Source organism: Maylandia zebra, linkage group LG9 (genome assembly GCF_041146795.1).
Source record: "Maylandia zebra isolate NMK-2024a linkage group LG9, Mzebra_GT3a, whole genome shotgun sequence".
NCBI classification, from domain to species: domain Eukaryota; kingdom Metazoa; phylum Chordata; class Actinopteri; order Cichliformes; family Cichlidae; genus Maylandia; species Maylandia zebra.
In genome coordinates, this window is record NC_135175.1 from 28,120,691 (window position 1) to 28,143,878 (window position 23,188).

Genomic DNA, 23,188 nt, shown 5'->3' on the forward strand with positions numbered 1-23,188 from the left:
TAAAAATCTTTACTCTAAGACATAAAGATCAGTCAGACCAGAAAGTTTTGAAATTTTGAAAGTTTAAAGTGCAAGTTTCAAGTCACAAAAATTGTTAAACAATATGATCCAACTGGCACCACTCCAGGAAAAAAAGGGGAAGTTCTTCAGAGTTACCAGCCTCAGAAATCACTAGTTAATGGCACCTTATTACTGCCCACATCAATACTTCCTCGGGTTCAAACATCTCAGTCTTAGAACGAAACCATAACTGAGGGGAACCATAAGTGTAGTTACTAGTATAGATCTTCGTATCATATTCCCAGCAAGAAAGCAGAGACACATACTGTGGGTGTGCATTATGTGTTCCTGCTCGGTCTGGAAACACAAAGAATGGACATAATATGAGTGGAAATCTGGAGTATAGTCTCATATTTTTGAGGCACATAAAGGGAGAATATCTGCATATGGTTTTCCACTGTGATGCATGGAGTTGTAGCAGTGAAGGCGTGTGGGGAGCTTTGCTGGCAACGCTGTTGGAGATTAATTCAGAATTCAAGGACACGCTCTTATCCACCACGGCTACTACGGCATCCTGCTGCGACACACCTTCCCATCTGGTTTGGGCTCAGATGCTTGATTTTTTTTTTTTTAGCAGGACAAAACTAGAATAAACTTTCTGTTTCTGTGAGAGCTGTTTTTAATTTTACAACTCATAAATCAGTGTGTATTTCCAAATATTTACTAGTATCATAGAGCACTTACATTTTTTCTCCATTCCTTTGTCAATTAGGGAATGTACATAAAGTCAACCTACGATGGACTCCATGTTATCACAGGAACTACAGAAGGGGTGAGAGGTTTATTAATATCCCACTTTTCACAAATTGACCTAGTGAACTGCAGACTTCCCCTAAAACACCAGTTATTGTTCAGATTATCTGCAAATCTGAAATTTGTATTTATAACATCAGAATATCAGTGACTCTGGAAGACTTTCCCTTGTTGCTTTATTGCAGCTTATTTAAGTAGGGTTTGCTGAGAAACCTCAGCAGTGCCCATGGATCGATAGATCAATTCATAGTCGTCTGTTTGCCTTCTCTTTCTCTGGCTCCTGTGCCTCTGTAGTCTCCGGCTGACCGCTGTAAGAAGATCCATGCAGGAGATGAAGTCATTCAAGTCAATCATCAGACCGTGGTGAGTTTTTGTTGGTGTGTTTGTGGGTGTGTGTTCTCTTACTGAGTACCCAGTTTTTTGTGTTTACGCAGTAAACCATTAAATCTTATTTGATTCTTTGTATATACAAAAACTCATTCAAACAATAATAGAATTGGATTTTTTTGTGATGTCATGCTAACTTTTGGTTCTTGTGATATTATTACATTTGGGTGCTGTTTTGATTTTACTGAAATTCTAGTCTCCCCACTGTTTCTCTGTTTTCACCCCCCTCTCTTGTCTGTGTGCTGTGGCTTTTTTAGGCTTTTCATTGACACTCTTGCGAATGACGTCGTATGACAAAATTGACATTACATCTGCTGCTAATATGACCCTAAAAAAGATTTAGCGCAAGTAGTTCTCTACATAATATAATTTTAAGATGGTTCCAAAAAAAAACTAAACACTAAAAATTTCAAGAAAAGAGACCGCTTTCATGATTTGAAATAAATTTTAAGAAAAGTAAGAAAAGCGGGATCGCCTTCAAACTTCCCAACAATATACTAGGCCATAGCTTGAGTGAGTACATAGCTTGGCTCAACATAGGTCAGGTTATAGGTCAAAGGTCAGACAGCACGTTGCTCATGAAAGCCTGTTGGAATAATTGCACTTTCTGAATGCTCTTATTAGATTTTAATAAGTTTTCTTTTTGGTTTTTGGACTTTGCTAAGTCCTCACTTCTTACACTGGACCCTGACAATAAATAAGCCTTTGAAGCTGCTGAGATAGTATTTATGTAATACAATTGGATGAAATAACACAAAAGAGATAATGTGATGCTCATGTGTCATGAGAAATAAACAGCTGATGGTCAGATGATCAGCTCTGGATGAGATATATAGAATTCTTGCATTTCTCACCTCAGTGTTTTTTGTTCTTACAAAAATCTGCTGTTTTGGTAAGGACCAAGAAAAAAAGCTCAAATAGATATACCCTATTGCTTGGCAACAAACCTCAGACAGATTAAGTCAGCTGCTAGCTGCTGAATATGAACTAAGCATCTCAGGAGTTTGAAAGACGGACAGGTTGTTGAGTGTTAAAACGAGGGTTTCAATTATTTGATTATTAGAAGAAAAAAATAATCGCCATGTTGCTTCATCCCTGCTTGCTACTGATAGGATTTTCAGTGTCGTCAGAAAAGAGTCACATGAAGATTAATTTTCTGTCTAATGATTGATAAAATGACCAGTATAAGCAGGAATTTATTTTATTAGCTACTTAAACCAAGTTCCTGCTTGGTGTTTGGTGATTTAGTGGCACTCCTTACATTTGTACTGTGGACCGTGTACAGGTGCAAATGCAAGCAGCTTGCTTTCCAATTAGTGTAATCAGATCCTCTAACCTTTACGACTCCTCCTGCATTATGATCAGATCAGTTCAATAGCTGCAGTGAGGGGAAGCTAGGCCAACTTTCCTGTTGCCGTGTTTACTTTTGTTTACCCTTGTGTGTTTCTGTTCACAAAAGTGCGCTGATGTGGGTTTGTAAATATAGTGGGTAAATACAAATAAAAATAACCAAAAAACAAAACGATTTGTGATCACATGTATTTGTTTTCAAATTGAGGGCAGGTTACATCACATGAAAGCTCTATAGATAGACTTTCCACCTCCACACCCACTTGCCTTGCACAGAATGCTCAACAACATCCAATCACGACGTGGACAGAATTCAAACTTCAGGCTGCACATAAAGGCTACTTACTGTATAAATAAGGGTGTGATTGTTTTGATCTGTATATAGAGGATTTCTAGTTTTTCTGCAGATCACTTTACTCTCTAATTTTCCGTCCTCTCTCGTTCACAGGTGGGCTGGCAGTTACGTAACCTGGTCGGCTCGCTGCGGGCCGATAAAGGCATCGTGTCCCTGACCCTGAAGAAGCGTCCACAGAGCACGCTCAGCTCTGCCCCTGCGCTGCTGAAGAACATGCGCTGGAAACCCCTGGCTTTGCAGGTGGGACTAGCTCTACCTTTTATAGACTTTATTAAAGCACTGCACTGGCCCACATAATTCCCCACAGCATTCCCTCTCCTGAACGACTGGAGCTAAAGCGTGTAATTAGGTCAGGGAGCAGTGGCTCAGCATGGTTTTGTTTGCCAGCTGAAACACACTGGACTGAAAGGGAAACGAAAACTGATGATGCCCTTAAGCCACGTTCCCAAATCTCTTATGATTTTAGATTATGGCACTATAATTATCACTGATTATCTAGACAAAGGGGGAAAACACAAAGGAGAAGAACACAACTTTGTTCTTATTTTTGTAGTTTGGCTATAGTTGCAATTGGATATTATAACACAGTACGCTCTAAGCCCTGGGGACACAATGATCATTTTTTATGGAGGTAAAAAAAGATAATAACTACACTCAGCTGCCACTGTGCTCGCTTTGCACTTATAGGAAGGGATATTGATTTTGTTTTATTTTGTCCTATATGGTAAGTAGTCCCTCCTTGCAATATCTCTTTCAGTCTTAATGGAAGCTTATGGAGTTTTCACAATAGTTGAAGAAATATGCAGGTCGATTCCTGTCCCCGATTACCCCCCAATGAAGTTCTGCACAGGCCAATTCCAGTACCAAATCCAACAAACGTCAGTGACGTGCAGGTTCACATGAGCTAGTTCAAAGTTTAGTTCACGCAGAATAAAATGAAGTAGCTCATAGTTCACAATTGATCAAAAAGCTCACATTTCCAAACCTGAACTAGATCTGCATCCATCTATCCTATTTCACTAAACATGCCTCCAATAACTGCCAATGATGATATTTTCCTAAAGAATAAGAGATAATTTATTTTTAAATGCAAAGACTAACAGATCAAGTTTGTGTTTTATTCATAGACTGTACAGAAAAGATGGATGCTGCTTCCAAACTCAAGCACCAAGGCTGCATTCTTTCGATGTCGATGGAAAAACAAATTAGCAGACTTGATTTTTACGCTTTTCTCTGTATCATAGTAGGATCTTTACTTTATTACATGAAGCACCTTGATGTGACCGCTGTTGTGATTTGGCACTTTACAAATAAATTAATTAAAATGATTCATAATCTCGACAAACACCTTCCTGATAAGTTTATAGTGTTAATCTCCAGTTTTTAGTTATATTAAATACCAGAATGTTCATTTTTTAAATTATGAGTCCCGTTAGTGTCAAGAAGATGGATAAAGCAAGTCTTGCTTTAGAGCAGGCGCACCACTGGGTGGTGTCACAGTTGGTATGCTGTTTGCGGTCAATGTTTTAACAATTTTAGAGAGTCAGACAGATTTAAAAAAAAATGAAACATAGACAATACACTGACTTAAATCAGAGTTCAGTACCTTTACTAGTATTTTCACTCGTGATGACAAAACATCTCAATCCACCTGTAGCTTAGTGACATTTCACCATGTTCAACCTCTCTTATCCTCTGATCGTGGCGGACTTTCTGCTCATTTGGCCAAACAATATTAGTTACACAAATAGTACTTTTAATAAGTAAATGCTTTTAAATTGTAAAATTCCCAGGGTAATCATTGCTTGAGGCCAGGAATCAAAAGGATAATGTAGGGATGATTCTTTACATAGCAATGCTAGCCATGAAAATACATACGAAATGGTGTTTGGCAGTGGCTTGTTGTAATAAACAAGCCCTTTTCTGGCAAAGAAAGAAAGAAAAGGACTGATGGCTCTATGCATTTCCCTAAAGCCTGCCTATGTTGTTCAGCATTAATGGGGCCTTCACAGGAAGGCAGTGTGCGCTAATGAGCTATGAATTCACCAGTGTTAATGAGCTCATGCAGTGATTTTCACTTCAGAGTCTGTTTGTAATCCAGTTCCTCTTGAGGGCCTGGAGATCAGGCCCATTCAATTCTGTTTTTCAGCCACATCTCTTCCATTTAGAGATTTGTCCAAATTTTCTCATTTTATTTAAAGCTGTACTAGTTTTCAGCTATAACTTAAGCTTAAAATGGATCATTTAAAGACAATTACAATCACTTCATTATTGTATTATGTCATGGGTGTGCTGTGTTTCTTGGGTTCTTGAAGTTGTCAAGCCATTCAACATTAGAGTTATATTTAGGATATATTTAGGACATATTTTTATGTCAGAAGTTGAACTTGAAGCAAAAGGTTTTTAGATTCCAGAAAAAAAAGACAAATCAAACCCTACTTCCACTTTTTGCAGCCGACCAGAAGCCCAGGCAGCAGTTCAGCCACGCCTTCAGGCACACCCACCAAGAACTCCGCCCTCCAGGACCTTTACATCCCCCCTCCACCTGCTGAGCCATATACACCCAGGTAGTTAACCTGGGTCTTTTAAACAGCTGAAAATAAAAGCGGGATAAAACAGTGGAACAGGTGACAGCAAAGATGAGCTCTGACACTGACGTCCATTTGTTAAAAATCTGCCTCTGCTGTTGCTATAGAGATGAGACAGGAGCCTTGTCTGGTGATGAAGCATCTCGTAACCATGGTGGCGTCAGCGCTGCTAAGCGCTCTGAGTCACCGAACTCCTTCCTGGATCAAGAGTCTCGCCGGCGAGAAGAGGAGGAGCCCGTGTACTGCACCACACCCACATACGGTTCGCTCTTATCATGATTGAGTGTTTGTGTGAGAGGGAGAAACAAAGCGCGAGGGAACCGAGTTCAATCTCATGCTGCAGAATTGAGCCACTTTAGAAAAAATAAAAATCATTATTTGAGTATGAATCCACCTGCAGGCCCAGCATAGAGCGACTGAGCTTGTTACAAAGCTGGCGAAATACAAGAATCCTGCAATTACTACGGCTGCTTTAATGTTGTTAAAAGCCCTTATTCATCGTTAAATATCAGTTCAGTACAACTCTTCATCTTGTCCTTTAATTATTATTTTTTAAGTGTACCAACATTTAGCCTAATGTTTATTGGAAAGTGTGAAAATTTGCACAACAGTTTCAAATTTTTGGTTGAGGACCATAAGTTTTTATTGATCAACCCATCTGCTTTGCTACTATTAAACTTGTGATTGTGTGTGCACTTGTAGGCAGGCTGAGGCCCATCTCCATGCCTGTGGAGTGTAACTGGGTGGGTGATTATGAAGACCCAGCCAAGCTTAACAGAGAAAGCCGCAGAGGTGAGTGCCGGCGTGTGGAGTGCATATGTGTCTCCTGAAGAGCCTGTTAGATATTTGTTAAGCGCTCCTGTCTCTATGAATTATAAAGAGATCAACGTGTGTGTGCAGATCAATGCACCTCTATCCCTTTTTGCTAATTCTCCCTGTGATTAGCATCACAGAGGAATGAGGGGGGGATGATGAGGAAAGAAGTAGGAGGGGGGAGAAAAAAGGCAAACAGTCTGCACAAAGGGAGAGAAAATGAAAGGAAGCCATGAAAGGAGGAAGAAGAGAAAGAGAGGAAAAGAGGAACTGAGGGGTGGAGGTAGAAACTGAAAAAAGCTTATTCTCCCTGACCTCCACCTGAATCACTCACACAGTTGCCATGGTGACGCTGACAGCAGCTCTTCTCGATGTCTCACTTTCCTCTGGCCGCTGCCTAGCAACCAAGGGAGGACAGGAGAGTGGGATCCGCAGAAAAGGGAAGAGAGAGGTAGAGGAAACCCGAGTTTGCTCCAGAGTTCAGGTGGAGAAATGGAGAGAAGTTACACAAAAAAGATGTAAAAAAATTCAGAGCAAAGCAGGAATAAACTCAGCTGCACAGATGAACTCATAAACAGTATTTTGGAGCCGAGGAATTTTACTTCATCAGTCACACAAGCAAAACTTTACAATGCTGAATTGGTAGCGTGTTGGTTATATAAATTCCATTAAAAAAACTTTTTGTTTAGCAGTTTCCAGTGATTTGTAGATGCTACCTATCTTATTGTGTGCCATCATCAGCACACATAACAACATGAAAGAAATGTGTTATATAAAAAAAAAATACTAGTATTATTGCAGATGTTTTGTTATGGCTAAATCCCCACACTCCTCCTTTTGTGTTCAAAGAGCTGAACACTAATGCATGGTCAGTCTCTCTAATAATTTTTCTCCGTAATTCTCTTAGAAGCAAAATAAACCTCAGACTACAAAACTAGCCAAGACTAAACGTTAGCATCCTCACCATGCAGGAGCTGAATCCCTCGATCCAAATTGACCTGTGATATTTTCTTGTAACTTCAACATACTTCTTACCATGTTTTCTTATTACATCTGGACATGTATTAGCAAAAATGCAAAATGTTCAATCTTGAAACGATAAAAGAGGAATCATTCCAAACAAAAGAAAAAAGTCCTCGACCTGTTACCGCCGGTGGCCAGTGCACGGAGTAGACCCAAATGCAGACAAACCAAAAGGAGAATGGATTTAACAGAATAAGAGCCTTTTATTTAGACTGAAGGAAAAAAAATTACGATATGCAGAAGGGAAGTAAGATGAAGCTAAACAATAAACTAAACTGAGAAGATAAGATTAAAATAAATGGAACACGGAACCTGGATATGGGAAAAATCTGCAACATGATGAACAACGGACAGACGACCTGACGAGGAGCAAAAGGAAACTCATACAATAGAAACACACGAGGGTGATTAGGGAGAAAGGAAACACATGGGGAACACAGCTGGGATGAATAGGAGACAGGGGAAGAGAAACTGAACACACTGAACACAGGATGAGAAAATGTCAAAATAAAATTGGAAGCACACGAAAACACAGACTAGGACTCACAGGTTTGACACTGGGACCGGGGGGAGGACAGACATGGGAACCAGACAGACTGAGGAGATGCAGAGGACGAATGAGTGAGGGACACAGAGCCATGACGGACTGTGGAGAACACATGGATGCACATGACTGACAAGGGAGACAAGGAATAAAAAACAAGGCGGGGAAACTGGGGACCGAAAAGGGAGACAAGACACGGAGGGAGATATGGACATGACTGAGGAACATACACAGAGGACATGATGGACTCTCAGAGGAAACACGGGGGATGACACTGAGACAAGAAAACATGAACCAGAAGAACAACTAAACTTAGAAACATAAAAAGGACTAAACTCCATACTAACTCTAAAAACTTGGACTGAAACATCCCCCAAAAATGTTTCATGTTGATTGGTTCTGTGGGAGCAGGGGCAGGATTTTCTATTTTTGCTCATATATTTCTACTCTGGATTCTTTGAGTGCCATGTCTCCATAGCAAATCTCAAAATATATTAATAAATGCATTGCTTATATGGTCATTTTCACTTCCTAGAAACAGTGTTACCAGGGTTATTGTGATTAACATATTTGTCTGATAATTAGGGATTTTTTTTTTAAACCTACCCTGTGCTAACGGTTAACACATAATAATAATAATAATAATAATAATAATAATAATAATGGTTGTGGAGCAGATGTTGCAAAACCATGCTATTATAACCAGTAACCATAACTGGCTACACCTCACCTTGGAGCAGAGCTGAAATGGTGTGTATTCACAATAGAGATTAGCTCCGCATCCTTAAAAATTTATTTTTTTGAGGTGCAGAATCATCAAGTGAGTACTTTCGCTGTACTTGAAGCGTCACTCATGGACAAGTACTCTCCCTTTAATCCAATGTATCCACTGTTCCTACACCAGTGCTACATGAAATGACTTGCAGTTCAGCTAGGGAATCAAACCAGTGATTGAGTGCTTATCATTGCCCAGGGACTTGTGCCCACTTGGGTCATAACCTGTTGCACAAATATCAGAAAGCTGAAGTTTCACAAGCAAACTGAAAAATCCTGGGAGCAGAGAGGATGGATATCACACAGGAAATGAGTCCAGGCAACAGAACCTCTGAGTGCAGAGGTGCAGTTTGGAGCAAGAACAGAGGAAATCCAAATGCGTGCACAGACCTTATGAATTATGTGGGAGAGCAGTGCAATATTTGACAAAGGAAATAAAAAATCATGCTCCCAAACTGAAGGAAACTGGAAACTGCAGCTTGTATTGTGAAAAATGGCACAAATATAAGTGAAGTCTGTGTTATTTGTGCAGATTTTTGAATGCACAATCATTTGACTTGAAAAGTAACAACCGTGGAGTCTTTGTGTGATAAATTGGTGTGCCCCTTTCAATGCTGGCTAACACTTCTCTTCCTCACTTCCTTTGTGGGCACACCGCTTAGTGGCAGCGTGTGAAAATGGCTGCAGGATGTGTGTCTCTGAATCCTCACATGAAAACACAAAAACTCCTCATCACACCTTCACCAAAGTAAATTTGTGCAGGTTTATTATTTATACGTCTTTATCAACTGACGCTGCCTGAAGGGATTTTCTGACAGTTTGTCCTTCCCATATGTGCTGACTTTGGTCTTCTTGTTGGCTTTTTACATAACTGCATTGCAGCTAATAAGATGGTTTTATTCAACAGTGACCGTGATCTTTTCTTGACCTTAATCTGTTAGTCCTGGTTATAAATTACCAAATCCCCAGAGCTGATTTGCTGCATGGTTTTCTTTATTTCACAAATTAAGTAGTCTGTTTATCAGGTGATAAAACACAATGCAGAATTTTTTACTGCAGTCTGGGTTAAACAAAACTAATTAACCTCGAGGGATGCCGAGACTACGGGGCACAAAAAAAAAAAAATTACGTCTGGAATTTTTGCACTCCTTAGATATTTTCAAAATAGCTGATGAAGTAAGTATGGATTCTGTAAATAGAAGTCAAAAGCTTTAAAAAGTTTTCCTTTTTTAAAATCTTTCTATTGACTGCTCTTGAAGTCTACTGCCCTAATTTTGATGCATTTGAATAACAGGACATTTTTTTCTGCAGCCTTTTATTTATATATTTTTAAATTTAGTCTCTAATTAACCCAGAAACCTTCATGACAACATAGGAAGTATTGATGAAGACAGACTAGAAAAAGTATGAGCAGGAGATCAAAATCAGTCAAATGTGGGCGGAGCTTTGATTGGCTGGTGTAACTGTGTCTCACAGAAGCCTCGCTTATGCGTTACGTGGGACTGTCCGGTGGGGACGAACGGACCAGCGGTGAAGACTACTCCTCCCACACAGCTCGTCCGGGCAAACGGTCCAATGATACGGCCAAACGTGCCAAGAGGCGGAGCCACCACAGTCAAAGCCCCTCCCATTATGTCCTTCAGACAAATCAGAGAGAGTCACCTCCCAGGGACCCAGCCTCCATTTATCATGTAAGGGATGGACTTTGTAAAAATGTATTTGCTTCTTCCTTTCTCTTTTTGTTCGTTTATTTATTTTACATGTTTTTGTCTTTGTTTTTTTGTTGCTCTTTCATTGTCTTTATCACTGCGGACTCTTAAATACAGAACTTTTATTTTTGGGTTGTTTCAATCCACAATGACAACTTTAAAGAAGACATGGAAACATGATAGCAACAACTGACATTGATGTAACTCTGTTTGTGAAGCTGTATTTAAGAAATAAGTGCTTAAAGTTCAAGTTTGAAAAAACAGTTTAGCATCATCTTTTGTCAGTACGGAATGTGATGTCATTTGGTTGGTCGGTTGGTTGTGGCTAATAGACTTACATTAGTTTATGTTAGCTAACTAGTGACAGAATTGACAGCTCGGAGGAAAATAAGACCAGTAAAACTGAAAAGCAGTTTGAGACGGCTTTAACAATTATGTTTATGCCAAGAAACCAAGGATATACTGTCTACTTTCACTGTCTCGTGTTTTATGTCCTCTATAAATCACTCTGGAAATTCAAAGAAGTGTTTTTTGTGTGCCAGATGGGGAAATCAATGCCACTCTTATATTGAAGACCACGAATGGCTAGACTAGCTTGGTCTGAAAGCAAAAACATCTACGCACAACTTTTATACCTAACTTTTATAACTATACATTTTCTTACTTTTGAATTTGTATACACATTGAACATAAAACATACTGTATCCCATGCATGCATCACGATAAATTGTGAACTCACCATGATAAATATATTAAAAAAAAAAACTAGTTTTATTTCCTTTATGATCTTAAGTGTGATCATTACTCACTGACAAACTACTTTTATGGTTGTTAGGCTAATTATTAAACATATACTTCAGGTTCATCATGTCATGCTCACATTGCTCAAGAGTTGTCCCCCACATTAGATGTGATACAACCTTGAAAAATATTCATTCCCTGACTGGTTGGCAAATAGTTGCTGGAAGCTGCTTGCGCCGCTTGGTGTAATCAGTCACAGAGATTTTATTGCATCAGAAACTTGCTTTGTACAACATATTACATATTGTTCCCTAGCAACCAGTGGTTGCCAGGGGGTCTCTTGACGGGTCTGTAAGCCTGTGTGACTGGGGCTTTTGGAGTCGATTGCTAGTGATTACCATCAAACTACAGCAATGGCTCACCAGCCTGTCAGGTAATACACATTTTTCGCTCGCAACTGGTGGTGGACAGATGATCAAAACAAAGTTATTGTCACATGGTTAGTGGTCATATGACTGCAAAACCTCAATATCTAAGGTGCCGCCTAGCCACATTAATCTTACCTGTTGGCTTGGACTTGTTTGAATGCTTCATTGTGGTTTCTTGAGGTGGATCTGACTGAGAAACAAGTCATGTTAGCGACACACCAAATCATGCCCTGCTTTTGCATATAATTTACTCTAATAGGATCACAGTGTACCATTGTACTATGTTATATTAATTAAGACTTCAAGCTAGTGTTTGAGGCAATATACCTAGACCTATACTCATTAGGAAGGTGATTACTGAGGTCATAAATCAAGAGAGCTACAGGGACCTCTAGACAATGAGACCCAATGAGGTGAACTCTCCGTTGGCCATGAGAACACAATTCAGGCAGTTGTTGAAGCTATGTCCATCTTTGATATACAGTTATACTCTTGCCACGCTATCAAGTCATGGTATTTATTTATTTAATTTTTTTCAGAAGCCTTACTACCACTCACAATCATGGTGGTAGTTAGTTATAATAACTTATTAACTATACAGATATAAAAGTGGCATTGATCTACTCATTCAACTTTTGACAAAATAGGCAAACATCCAAAGTAACCATGTAAGATAAAGTCTTTAAAATAAAGGATAACAAAGGGAATATGTCGTTGACAGGGATGATGTCCAGGAAGTGTAGAGGGAAAAAGTGCCCCAACAAGCTTTTGAAGTGAAACATCTCACTGAAATTGACATAAAAAGAGTACTGTTGTGTTTAAATAAGCTGTTGATTTAAACTCCAGGTGCAAAATATAGCTTCATATTGTGGATCTGAACTACTCTGGACAATCAGGAAATTCCTCTGACTTTCTCGGATCTGTTGTGATACGAATCTAACAGTCAGGACTCAGAGATTTGAGAGAAAGCAAATAGCTTTTAGCCATGATGAAAAAGTGCCACAGTGAAGTGTGATGTGAGCGAATGCTGACTCGTTATTACCCCCTGTCACTTCCATGACATCCGCCTGCCCTGCCTGTCCGTCTCAGCCTGCCGGTCCAGGCAGTCATTTTGGCCGGCGGTGACCTTATACATCTTGTCAGCATCTCTTTGAAAATTAAAAGTGTTTGCATGCCCGTGCTCGAGTATGTGTTTACAGTGTGCATGGGCGCTGCGATGGCAGATGGCGTGTCAGTGGGAGTGGGCGGGCCCATGTAATCTGTCCTGCTGAGTATTGGGCTGTGAGTGGCTGAGGTCCAGGCTCTGACATGTGTAATATCGTGACATCAGAGCTGGTCTGTTGCCCCATCTGACCGGTAGAGAGAGGTCACATGAGAAATGTGCTGGTCAGAGTTTGTTGTTTTGGATCAAGGATGCTGCGTGAGGCATCAAATACACTCAGTTCTCCGCAGTGTCATTACTCAGTCAGATCTGAACACAAGATGTTATATTTAGTTTGGCTTACTCTTTCAGGTCATTTCAAGGCCCACATTACTCTTATCAAATTATTCGTCAGCTAGGCACTGACCCTAGACATTATAAATGATGGACATATCTATTATGACATCATCCACTGGTGTAGTTCTGTTATGAGGTGTCGAGATGAGCGTTTTTGCTGAAGCCTTTGTGGTTTTCTGCAGTGAGAAAGGTGTGAATTTAACTGTTAATCCAACTGCATGCTCATTGGCTAATGAGCTGTCAATAACAAGCTGTTAGCCCCAGATTATTCTCCTTTCTGACATTTAAGATGGGATTATACTTTACGCATTCATAGATCTTTTTCCCGTGTGACTTTCATTTTGTGATCAGACACTGAGCGTGAGGTTCCATGTGGACTGCAAGAACTTTTCCACAGAGACTTTACATTACAATGCACTAGCCACGCATGCGACCCAGGTGGGGGACTTCAAAGAAGTATAACAGGAAAGACTGCTCGGCCGTCAGGGTTCCAGATGTGCACGTCTGTGTCCGCAATGTATAATGCAAACCTTAGAATGGCCAAAATTTTAAAAATGGACCTAATGTTTTATTCAGTATTTCCTGAAATGAGTCACGTGGAACTTGAGGTCCAGTCGGTGGTACATTTTCCCATAGACTCCTGTGAGACTGGAAGTCTTTTTACAATCACATCTAGTTCCCCCAGCTTTCATTAAAAACAAAGCAGGCTGAAGGCATTTCCCCATCGGCTTCACTTTTTATGTTTCGCTTTTCAGTCACAGAAGCTACGTCGGCCTTTGGCACTGTCTATGATGCTGACTAAACATTAGCATAGACTCCACATATATCATTGCCACTGTTTTATAAAACAAAATCAATCTTAACTTTTTCTATTCCTTCTGCTTTAGACAAACATGGAATCATGAACAGTTATTCTTTAAGATGTAACTGTTATCCACTAAGAAAATTGCACAACTTGAATGATCACTTCTTCATATATCACAGTAATCCCCTGATAGATTTACCTCTGTCCTCTTTTAAAAGCACAAACTAGATAATTCACTCTAAATTTTAAACACACCAAGTAAGTGGGCATGTCAGGGTTCACTGTCAGACTTCACATACCCTTGTTTTGGATGCTTGTCCTTCATGTTTTGCTTACTGAAGTCTCTGCTTAATCTCACAGCTCCCCTGAGCTTCTTCACACACACACACACACACACACACACACACACACACACACACACACACACACACACACACACACACAAACGTCCTCCCTCACCTGGACGTCCTATTGTGTCACCTGAACCTCCCTCCTGTCCTTCTGTTCTATGTTTAGAGGTGTGAAAGTCACTAATGTCCTCCGTGAGGTTCACTTTTCCATCCCCTCATATGTGTGTCTGTGTGTGAGGAAGAGATAATGAGAGAACGGGGAGAACGATTCAGCTCCCCTTTCCTCGTCTCATCGCTCCTGCTCTCCCTAAGATCTGTCATCTTTTATATCCCAGAATTCATTGCAGCAAACAAAGGGCACTGATTCATCCTGACAGCCTGCCTCTCCCTCCCTCTCTTCTTCCTCTTCTTTCCAACCTCTCTCAGACATACCAACAGTCCTCCTCCTCCTCCTCTCTGCAGTCAAAGAACAGGAAGAAGAATAAAGGTAAGCAGGAAAGCCACCTGTTAGGTGTGAACAGATGCTGCCAGTTGTGATTTTTCACTCATCCACTAATGGAAGCAGGAAGAATGTGAGAGCAGCTGCTGCTTCACAAAGCCAGCAGTCATAGTAACACTTTATTTGATACTGATCTGAACTGAAATGATACTTTGCACTCACAAAACTAACTCGGGAAAACTCAGTTAAAGAAAGGTTGTGATGACAAATTTGACCAAACTAAAAAATCTAAAAAGCGAAGGGCATTTTTTATATAAACTAAGCTTTGGAACAGATGTTTACTGAGACTACATTAATGTGAGTCAACTATCATCAGAAAAGGTGTGCTTGTATTGTAACAGCTGTTCTGAACCCCTGAAAAGTTTTTATGTCTAATTCAATCTAATTAAACACTTTAATCCTAACACTGAAATGAGAAAAACCCCACTCTGGAAAACAAAAATTCCAAATAAAATTCAAAAATATGAAATTATAACTCTCATGTAACTGAAATAAAAATGTCATAATGAAAATGAAGGCAGTCACATAGCTGAGGAGGAGTGGGGCAAAATTACTGGTGCATTTGCTCCCAATAAGAGGATTTGTGGTAGATTCTTAATTTTCTGGTGTTAGATGTCAGCATATGGATGAATTTTTAAGTTAATTTCATATTTATGTGTGTAAACACCATCCATAATTACCAGCTCATGCACATCTGCTGCCCTTGCCCATATATTTCAGCTTAGAGATTGGCAAATTCCTCCATGATCATGCTCAGGACTGGAGGTCTGACTGAAGGGTTTACTGGCTAGCAGGAGAACATCTAACATTTCCAGTTTTTCATGCTTCCCAAAGCAATTTTTGAAGGCAAGTAAATCCCATGTGGAAGACAATTATATAGAAAAGACAGGACATTTAGTTTTAGTCATTGTTTGTTTGTAACAAACTCTTCTTGCATATTAAGTGGATCCAATGTATCTGGAGACAAATGTGGAAAAGTTTGTCATATCAGAAGACCTAAAGCTGTGTAGTACAGTATCACTTACACAACTAGAAACTGGAAACACAAGCGGAACTGCATGTTTTCTAATCTCTGACCAACTAGAAAATTTTTTTTTTTTGAATGATGAGTTTAAGTGGGTAATTTGGGGTGATTTCCTCTCTTTGTTTTAATTGTTCTGTGACCTTGGGAACTTTTGGAAAACTTTCATTTACAGCTCTCCAATTTGTGAATGATCTGCTTGAAAGCTCAATGTGAAACACATTGATTTAAATCAAGGGGGAACACAGATAACCAGCTGGCCATTAGAGGTTCATTTAACTTTTTGCTGGCATCTTTTATCTAGAGTGTACAATATGAATCAACAAGCTCTAGTTTTACTTTCAAACAACAGCTAAAAAAAACTGCTGTCAGTAGTAAGGGTTAGTATCCCAAGTAGTTTAGGTACATATATAACATTATTATAGAAACAATGCCAATGGATCAAACCAACCCCTTTGTCTAGGCTGTTTTTCTTCTTATGAAAGTGAATGAAATTTAACCCACTGAAGTCCTAGTGCTGTGTTGTCCTTAAATGGCTCACAGACAGTTTGTATGTTCATCTGATCAGGAAAACATCTTTTACCTTTCATCAACAACTAAATGGAAAGAACTTTTGCCCCTTCTTCATCTTTTCACCTCTCAAAGAAGCTACAAGAAAGTAGATCTTATAACCAAATGAAGAGTTCCCCTTCATTTTCCATCACTGTGGTAAATACACAGACATGGTGAATATGTAATGAATGTTTATATTTGTGGTAACTTAGTCTGAAATATATCGTCAGTTTTAAAAACTGCTCATTGTTTCGTTCTGTTTTGTGTTACTCAGGCTAAAATAAACAAGTGGCCACAATTAAGAAGTTGGGAACTGTAGCTGTTTTCTGAGCTTTCCTATAATCAATGATTTTAAAGAATGGTGGGCTTTAAAAATTCATTATTATATAAACTGATAAATTGCTCCAGTAATACTCAAGATTAAAGTCGATTTCTCCACATTTTTGTGATCATTTATTAACGGTAATGCATAATTGAAAAACCTCATTGCTTTTCATGCATTTCACAGTTTGGGCTGAGCCAAAGAAAACATGATTTATGGTTTTAGCAGTTGAAATAAACAGTCAAAAAAAATCGATGTAAAAATTTTTTAATAATTTGCTTATGAGGTAGTTTTCTCACCTTGTAATCGTTTCATACTCATGCAGTCTGTGCAGACAGCTCTGTGTTTGCATTTTAACACGTTGTTCCCATTTTGCATGTTTTGATGAGCGTGCTGCAGACCGGACTGCAGGCGAATTTGCTTTCAGTCAGTGTGCACACATTCACGAATCCAGCATTTCTCTATATCATCGTTAACATTTATCGTTGCAGGATGATTACTGTAACATCAGTTCTTACCTTTTTAGTTTTATTTACATAAATGACTCAGTTGATTCTTTATTAGGATTTTTTCTTCTTTTTTTTTGGATAATTTTACTCACAGCCATCAGTATTTTTTTCCCTATCTGACCAAACCTTTTTTTCTCTTCTACCACACGAACGAGGATTAACATGTTGAAAGGGATTGTTTTTTGTTTTTTTCCAGAGGCCTTTTGCTTGTTTCACCATCTGCCATTGTGCGAAAGCTTTAGCTCCATCTGCACGTATGGTCAACGGCTTTGTTTGTTTACCGCAATTAAAGCAAAGTTTCAAAATGAGTGTGATAATAATGATTTATTCACAGTTCCACTGCTCCAAGTGGTACTCTTATCAAATGTGTAATGAAATATTAGTAACTCTTTTCGTTGAGGATCAGAGAAAAAAAAATCTTCGTTTTCTATAACGAGTAGTTCTCTTTTAAAGCTAAATTGGTGATGGTATCAGTTTATAGCCTGGAGCTGCTGCACAGAAAATGAAGAATAATCATTATTCGAGAACACTTTTGTGCATTTTGAGGATGTAAGGTGTGTGTGTGTCTGTCTGTCTGTGTGTGTGTGTGTGTGTGTGTCGAGTGGGGTGGGGGTGTTCTAAAGCTTATTAATTATCTCCAGACTCAAAATCTTTTCACAATGCGTAGTTGAAGTGTAGTTTTTCATGTCATGCACTGTGTAAGAATCCTGTTTCCTTTAGACCTGCACTGCCACAGATGTAAATGGAGTATTGTAACCATGTTAAAAGACTTTTCATCCAGTACTATGCAAGTTTCTCCGTGGCCTCGACTGAGAGCCAAGTTTCCCCGGTAATCTTTAATGAGGAGCCTGCTGAGAAAAATGTTACAGGGCTTTTATGCCAGAAGGAAAAGGCAGTTTTTATTAAACACCTCTTACCTTACTGCAGTGCAGCAGCATTCTGTCAAGTCCAGAGACTGAGGCATTGCCAAGAATCATTGCTACATTAGGATGTGACATTTTGTGAAAGATTTTATTCACACTGAAGTGAGAACTTACAAGCAGCATTAGTGCTACCCTTTGAATGACACATTTTCCTTCTTTGAGTTTGTGCTTTCTTCTAGTTTTGAGATCATTTTCTGTCCGTGAATTCCGCTGCCTTCACATTTCCTCCATGTTGTTCCAGGACGAAGTTTGGCCTCGCTGAGTCGGAGGCGTGTTTCCTGCAAGGCGCTGGGCAGAGGAGACTGCGAGGGTTGGCTGTGGAGAAAGAGAGATGCAAAGGGTTACTTTTCTCAAAAATGGAAGAAGTACTGGTTTGTTCTGAAAGACAACTGCCTGTACTGGTACATCAATGAAGAGGTATGTCTCAAAACTCATGTTGAGGTTTTTACTGACACAAAAGTGATGCTTTAGCAAAGGAGGCATTACCACAGTCGGGACCTAGAACTACAACACCATACAAGTGGATGTGCTTTGTTTGAAGCTGCCCTCCTGCTAGTGTGTGATAAAGACAGTGGGAGACGTTTGCATATAGTTTTGTGAAAAAAAACAACAACTATACTTTCTTTTAATTTAAAGATGTATGTATCAAGACATAATATACTTGGTCCCTAACATGTTAATTTGCATGAATAACACAAATTGTTCATGCAAATTAACTCCAAGGTACATGCAAAGCTCAGAGAATTTATTAAAAAATAACATTTAAACAAAGCATTTCAAACTCTCCTTGCCTCAGTTAGCATCTTAACTGTTAAAGTTCATGACAGTACAATTAGAAAAGAACTGAATGAGTATGATTTGTGTGGAAGGTTTTCCAGGACAATGCTTCTTCTCTCTGCAAAGAACATGGTAGCACAGCTTAGATTTCCAAAATTATATATGAAATAATAACTTCTGGGACAATGTTTTTTGGACAGATGAGACCAAAGTAGAGATATTTGCACATAATGCACACCATTATGTTTGATAAAAATCAAACACAACATATCAAACCTGTTATGCCCCTTTGCAACACCTGCTCCCTTTGCAGTGGCAGTGCACGAGTCTTCAGGTCTTACCTGGGTTGAAATGCTAATTGACTACACCTGGTGAGGTCCAAAACCTGGCACAGCTGCCAGGCTTTCGAGGGGCGCACCAGTTTTGTCTCTGTGGTACCACCTGTTTTAGCGAACTTATTATGTCATTTAAAATAAAATCTATTATTTTTTATACTGTGGTGTCAGACTCCATATTTATGTTGCTCCTTTTGAGAAAGGTTGTAACATAAATGGGGGCTTGTCCGGGATATTTTGGACACTTTAGATATGTTTGTGGAGACAAAACATCAGAGGTTTTGAGTGATGATTAAGGTGTTAGCTGTGATTGAGAAAACTCTCCTTAGCAAATGTGTTTCAGCTGGGTGGCTGTGCTGCCTGTCCACTGTAGTACCTGTTTGGTGGTTTAGTTTATTAAGTTTGGTGGTTATCCTGGGTGGGGATTCAGACTTCAGAGTTTTCTTGTAGACTGCATCTCTGATCTGCTGCCTGCTCTTGAGTTTGCGTTCAAAGTTGCCTCAAACATCTACATCTAGTAAATAAGTGTTTATGGATGCCAGATGATGAGGTGAGTGCTTTGTGCTGTGACCTTTAGTATTGTGGAAAAGCTGGCTACTTTTGTTGGATCACTTGTGAGTGTTGTTGGCCAGGTGACGGCCAAAAACATTTCTTTAAATTGCGTAGATATTGCACTTCATTTGGGGTTGGTCACTAGTACGCTTGCTTTACTGAATTTTCTAGATCAAAGTAACTTGTTGTGGCATAGGGCCGCTTGGTGTGTGACTGTTTGTGTGATGGCAAGAACAGATCACATGGTTGGGATTGTTGGTTGATGCTTTTGGTTTGTGTTGTAGTAATTGTCTGAGTAATTACTTACTGAGTAATCCTTTTGATTTGTGGCTGTTGTGCTCATCTATGTGCTGGTCACATGTTACTTTTGTTTGCTCTGTGCAGCAACTTGGGATCCTCATATCCATGTTTGAAGATGTCAACTAAAGTTATGTGTGAGGTGTTAGGCCCTTCTGCAACCTCTTTTCTCTTTGCAATTTAAAATTATATAATGATAAAAATAAAGTACATTTTTAAAACTCTGGTGACAGTCTCCATATTTCTGTTTTGGCTTTTGAGCTTGGTCTTAACAAGCACAAACACCTTATGACAGCTGTCAAGATGGAGGTGGTGGAGGGTTGAGAGAGAGCTGTGTATAAACAAATACAATGCATTCTTCAACTAAACTGAAACTGAAGCAATGTTGTAAAGAAGAGTGGGTCAGAGAAACAATGGGAGAGACAGAAAAAGTCATACATAAAATCATTATTTCAAGTTGTTGCTGTCAAAAGTGGTTTTATGAGCTACTGTATCACGGGGTGTACTTTGTTTTTCTACACACTACTTCTGTGTTGTGACTTAAATAAATAATGAAATAGTGGTATATGTAGTAAAATGTGGTATACGCCTGAGGTTGGATTTAAATAACTTTAAGAGTAATTTCTCTTTTTTTTGCCCGATATGTAAAACCATGGAATTGACAGAACTCTTACATTTTTTGCACATGACTGTAAAGTCAAACTTATTTATATAATTTGATTAATTTTTATCAACATTAGCGTAATGTCTTTATTTATTTTTAACATTCTTTTTTATCCCACCATCACTTTTTCCCCCTTCTAGTTCTCTGGTTTATGGCTAAATAAACCAGAAAAAAAAAAGCTGGCAAGAATTCGCTTCTTAACACTGTCAGTGCAAACCCCGTCAGTGGCTGACCAGAGAGCTGTTAGGTTTTAAAGTCTTATCTTTATTTAATCTGACATTCATCAACCTCTTCCTGTTCAGTCAGACTTAGAAAAAATAATGTGCATTTGGAAAAACAGAGAGTGAACACATGAAATCAACAGTTTTTTTAGCCATCCTCTTTTTCTTTTTTTTTCTTTTTTTTTGGCTTGCTGTCTGTCTTTTTTTTTAAACATTTCTTTCTCCTCGCTCTTTGTTCAGGATGAAAAAGCCGAAGGTTTTGTCAGTCTTCCAGAATTTAAGATCGATCGAGCCAGTGAATGCCGCAAGAAGTAGTAAGTGCTTAACAAACGCAGGTCTCTTGCATATATATGTGTATGTTACATGCAGATCACATGCTCTTGAATGTATGAATGTGTGCCTGCAAAAATAACACCCTCTATCCCTCTAGTGCTTTCAAAGCTTGCCACCCCAAGGTCAAGAGTTTCTACTTTGCAGCAGATGGAGTGGATGACATGAACAGGTAAAGGAGTGTGTGCAGGGTGAAGGTTATAGAGTAGGGCAGACTTCCAGCTGGGTGGCTAAACACCACAAAAGACCCTTCAAGTAAAAAGGGGGAAAAAAGTGTTTTATTTAATGTTTAAAAAGGGAATTTGTTTTTAGTATCAAAAATTTTAAGACATTTTCACAGAGGCCATTTTTTTATAGGTGGCCAATTTTTTTATGAGTCACAACATACTAAGGATAATATATTATACCTATGTACCTGTTTTTGTCTGTTACTGACTTTTTTTAAACAAAATATGTATATATTTGTTCATCCATGTCTTACATAACATTTAAACCATGTTTGATATACCTATTTACTTATATGATGTAGTTATCATGCTGTAGATCAGAGCAGCTCAATATCGTTTCAAACTTTTAAAAAAACAAAAAATTAAAATAAAAAGAAGTAATCATTTTTTCCCAAGTGATTATTTATGTACACTGTGAGACTTTGGGACCCCAAGCGAAATTGTTATTTTAATGTTTAATTATTTGTTTGCGTACATTATGAGATAATCTAATTAGTTCCCCCTTCTGTTAGGTGGCTGAGTCGCCTCAACATGGCCGCTGTAGGCTATGCAGAGCGAGAGAGGATACGCCAGGAGCAGGGTGAGGGGCTCATTCAGCGACATGGTGAAGGGTTCTTCAAACGATGGCTGCTGTAGGATGTCATCTTAAGCCAACAACACAATAATACTTCTATACCTATTGAACTTATTGTTATATTCCCAGAATAGCCAGATAAATCTCCTAGGGGCTTACTGGGAGAAAAATTTGTTAATGGGCAACTAATGACCCCGTACCACACATGACTGTTTCATTACACCCCCAGGCACTCAGAAACCAAACAGTTATTTTTCATCCGCTTGGTAATGTGATGCAATTAGCTATTTCTGGAAATATATTCTCCTTCAGTTCTCAAAAACTAACAAGCGCAGAGGAACCATTCACTTAAAAGCGGTCCACATTCTTCACTCCACTGACGAAATGTGAAGTAATGTACATGTTTTCCAGGTTTTTTTAAGGTCCTGGGAAGAAAAGAATAATTTACAAGGTTAGTTTGAATTTAGCTAAATGTTAATAGTGAGCAAACCAGGTAAATGACATTATAATCTGGGTAAAAGTATTTGAACTATAACTTTGGACATAAGCAAAGATAATCAACTCAATACCCCCAAGGTTTTGGATGGTAATGAGGTGAAGCTAGTTGGGTCTAAAAATGTTGAAAACAAAGCCACAAAAGCCAGGGGAATAAAATGCTATCATTCATACCATTTATACGAAAAGAAAAAAGTGGTTTTTTTTAATGATTAAAAAGGATGTTTGTTTTTATTACCAAATATTTTAAGACATATTAGTTGTTAATAATTTGGTTTTAACTGTTTAGTCTGAACAGTTTTTGATCCTTTACTATGTTCCACATAAAATCTGAAGCATTAAAAAAATTCTAAAAAAAAAGAAATGTCTGGAACATGGTTAGCCAGAGGCTGCAGAATACTCTGAGACTTTTGAAAAGCTTAGATTAAAGATTTTTTTGTGTGTTCAGTTCTAATATTTTTTTAAAAAAAAGAAAACTGTTCATGGGTAGAATAACCAATGAGCTTTTTGGCCCTCGTGTCTGTTTAAAAAACTTAGCTATGAATAAACATCACAGTTTTTTCTTCTTTTTTTCCCCCCCTCTCTCTGTTTTTTTTTTTTTTTCAAGATTTACATGTCAGTTGGTTGCTGACTCGTAGCAAATGAATTATTGTTGCTATATCAAAGGTTTTTTGTGTATTAAATACTCAAAGCAAAACATCCATTCTACTTG

At 38.7% G+C, this 23,188-nt stretch overlaps 1 protein-coding gene across 4 annotated transcripts in view; it reads left to right on the forward strand.

Moving 5' to 3' along the window:
• cnksr2a (connector enhancer of kinase suppressor of Ras 2a) overlaps positions 1 to 23,188 on the forward strand; it is a 112,369-nt gene that overhangs the window by 49,849 nt on the left and 39,332 nt on the right. For all 4 annotated transcript variants that reach the window (XM_076888299.1, XM_076888300.1, XM_012919328.3 and 1 more), the window contains exons 7-18: positions 773 to 832; positions 1,108 to 1,176; positions 2,999 to 3,145; positions 5,360 to 5,472; positions 5,601 to 5,755; positions 6,196 to 6,285; positions 10,124 to 10,338; positions 14,605 to 14,665; positions 18,246 to 18,421; positions 21,091 to 21,164; positions 21,281 to 21,352; positions 21,920 to 21,987. In XM_076888299.1, the coding sequence (XP_076744414.1) occupies positions 773 to 832; positions 1,108 to 1,176; positions 2,999 to 3,145; positions 5,360 to 5,472; positions 5,601 to 5,755; positions 6,196 to 6,285; positions 10,124 to 10,338; positions 14,605 to 14,665; positions 18,246 to 18,421; positions 21,091 to 21,164; positions 21,281 to 21,352; positions 21,920 to 21,987 (1,300 nt within the window). The remainder of the gene's footprint in view (positions 1 to 772; positions 833 to 1,107; positions 1,177 to 2,998; positions 3,146 to 5,359; positions 5,473 to 5,600; positions 5,756 to 6,195; positions 6,286 to 10,123; positions 10,339 to 14,604; positions 14,666 to 18,245; positions 18,422 to 21,090; positions 21,165 to 21,280; positions 21,353 to 21,919; positions 21,988 to 23,188) is intronic.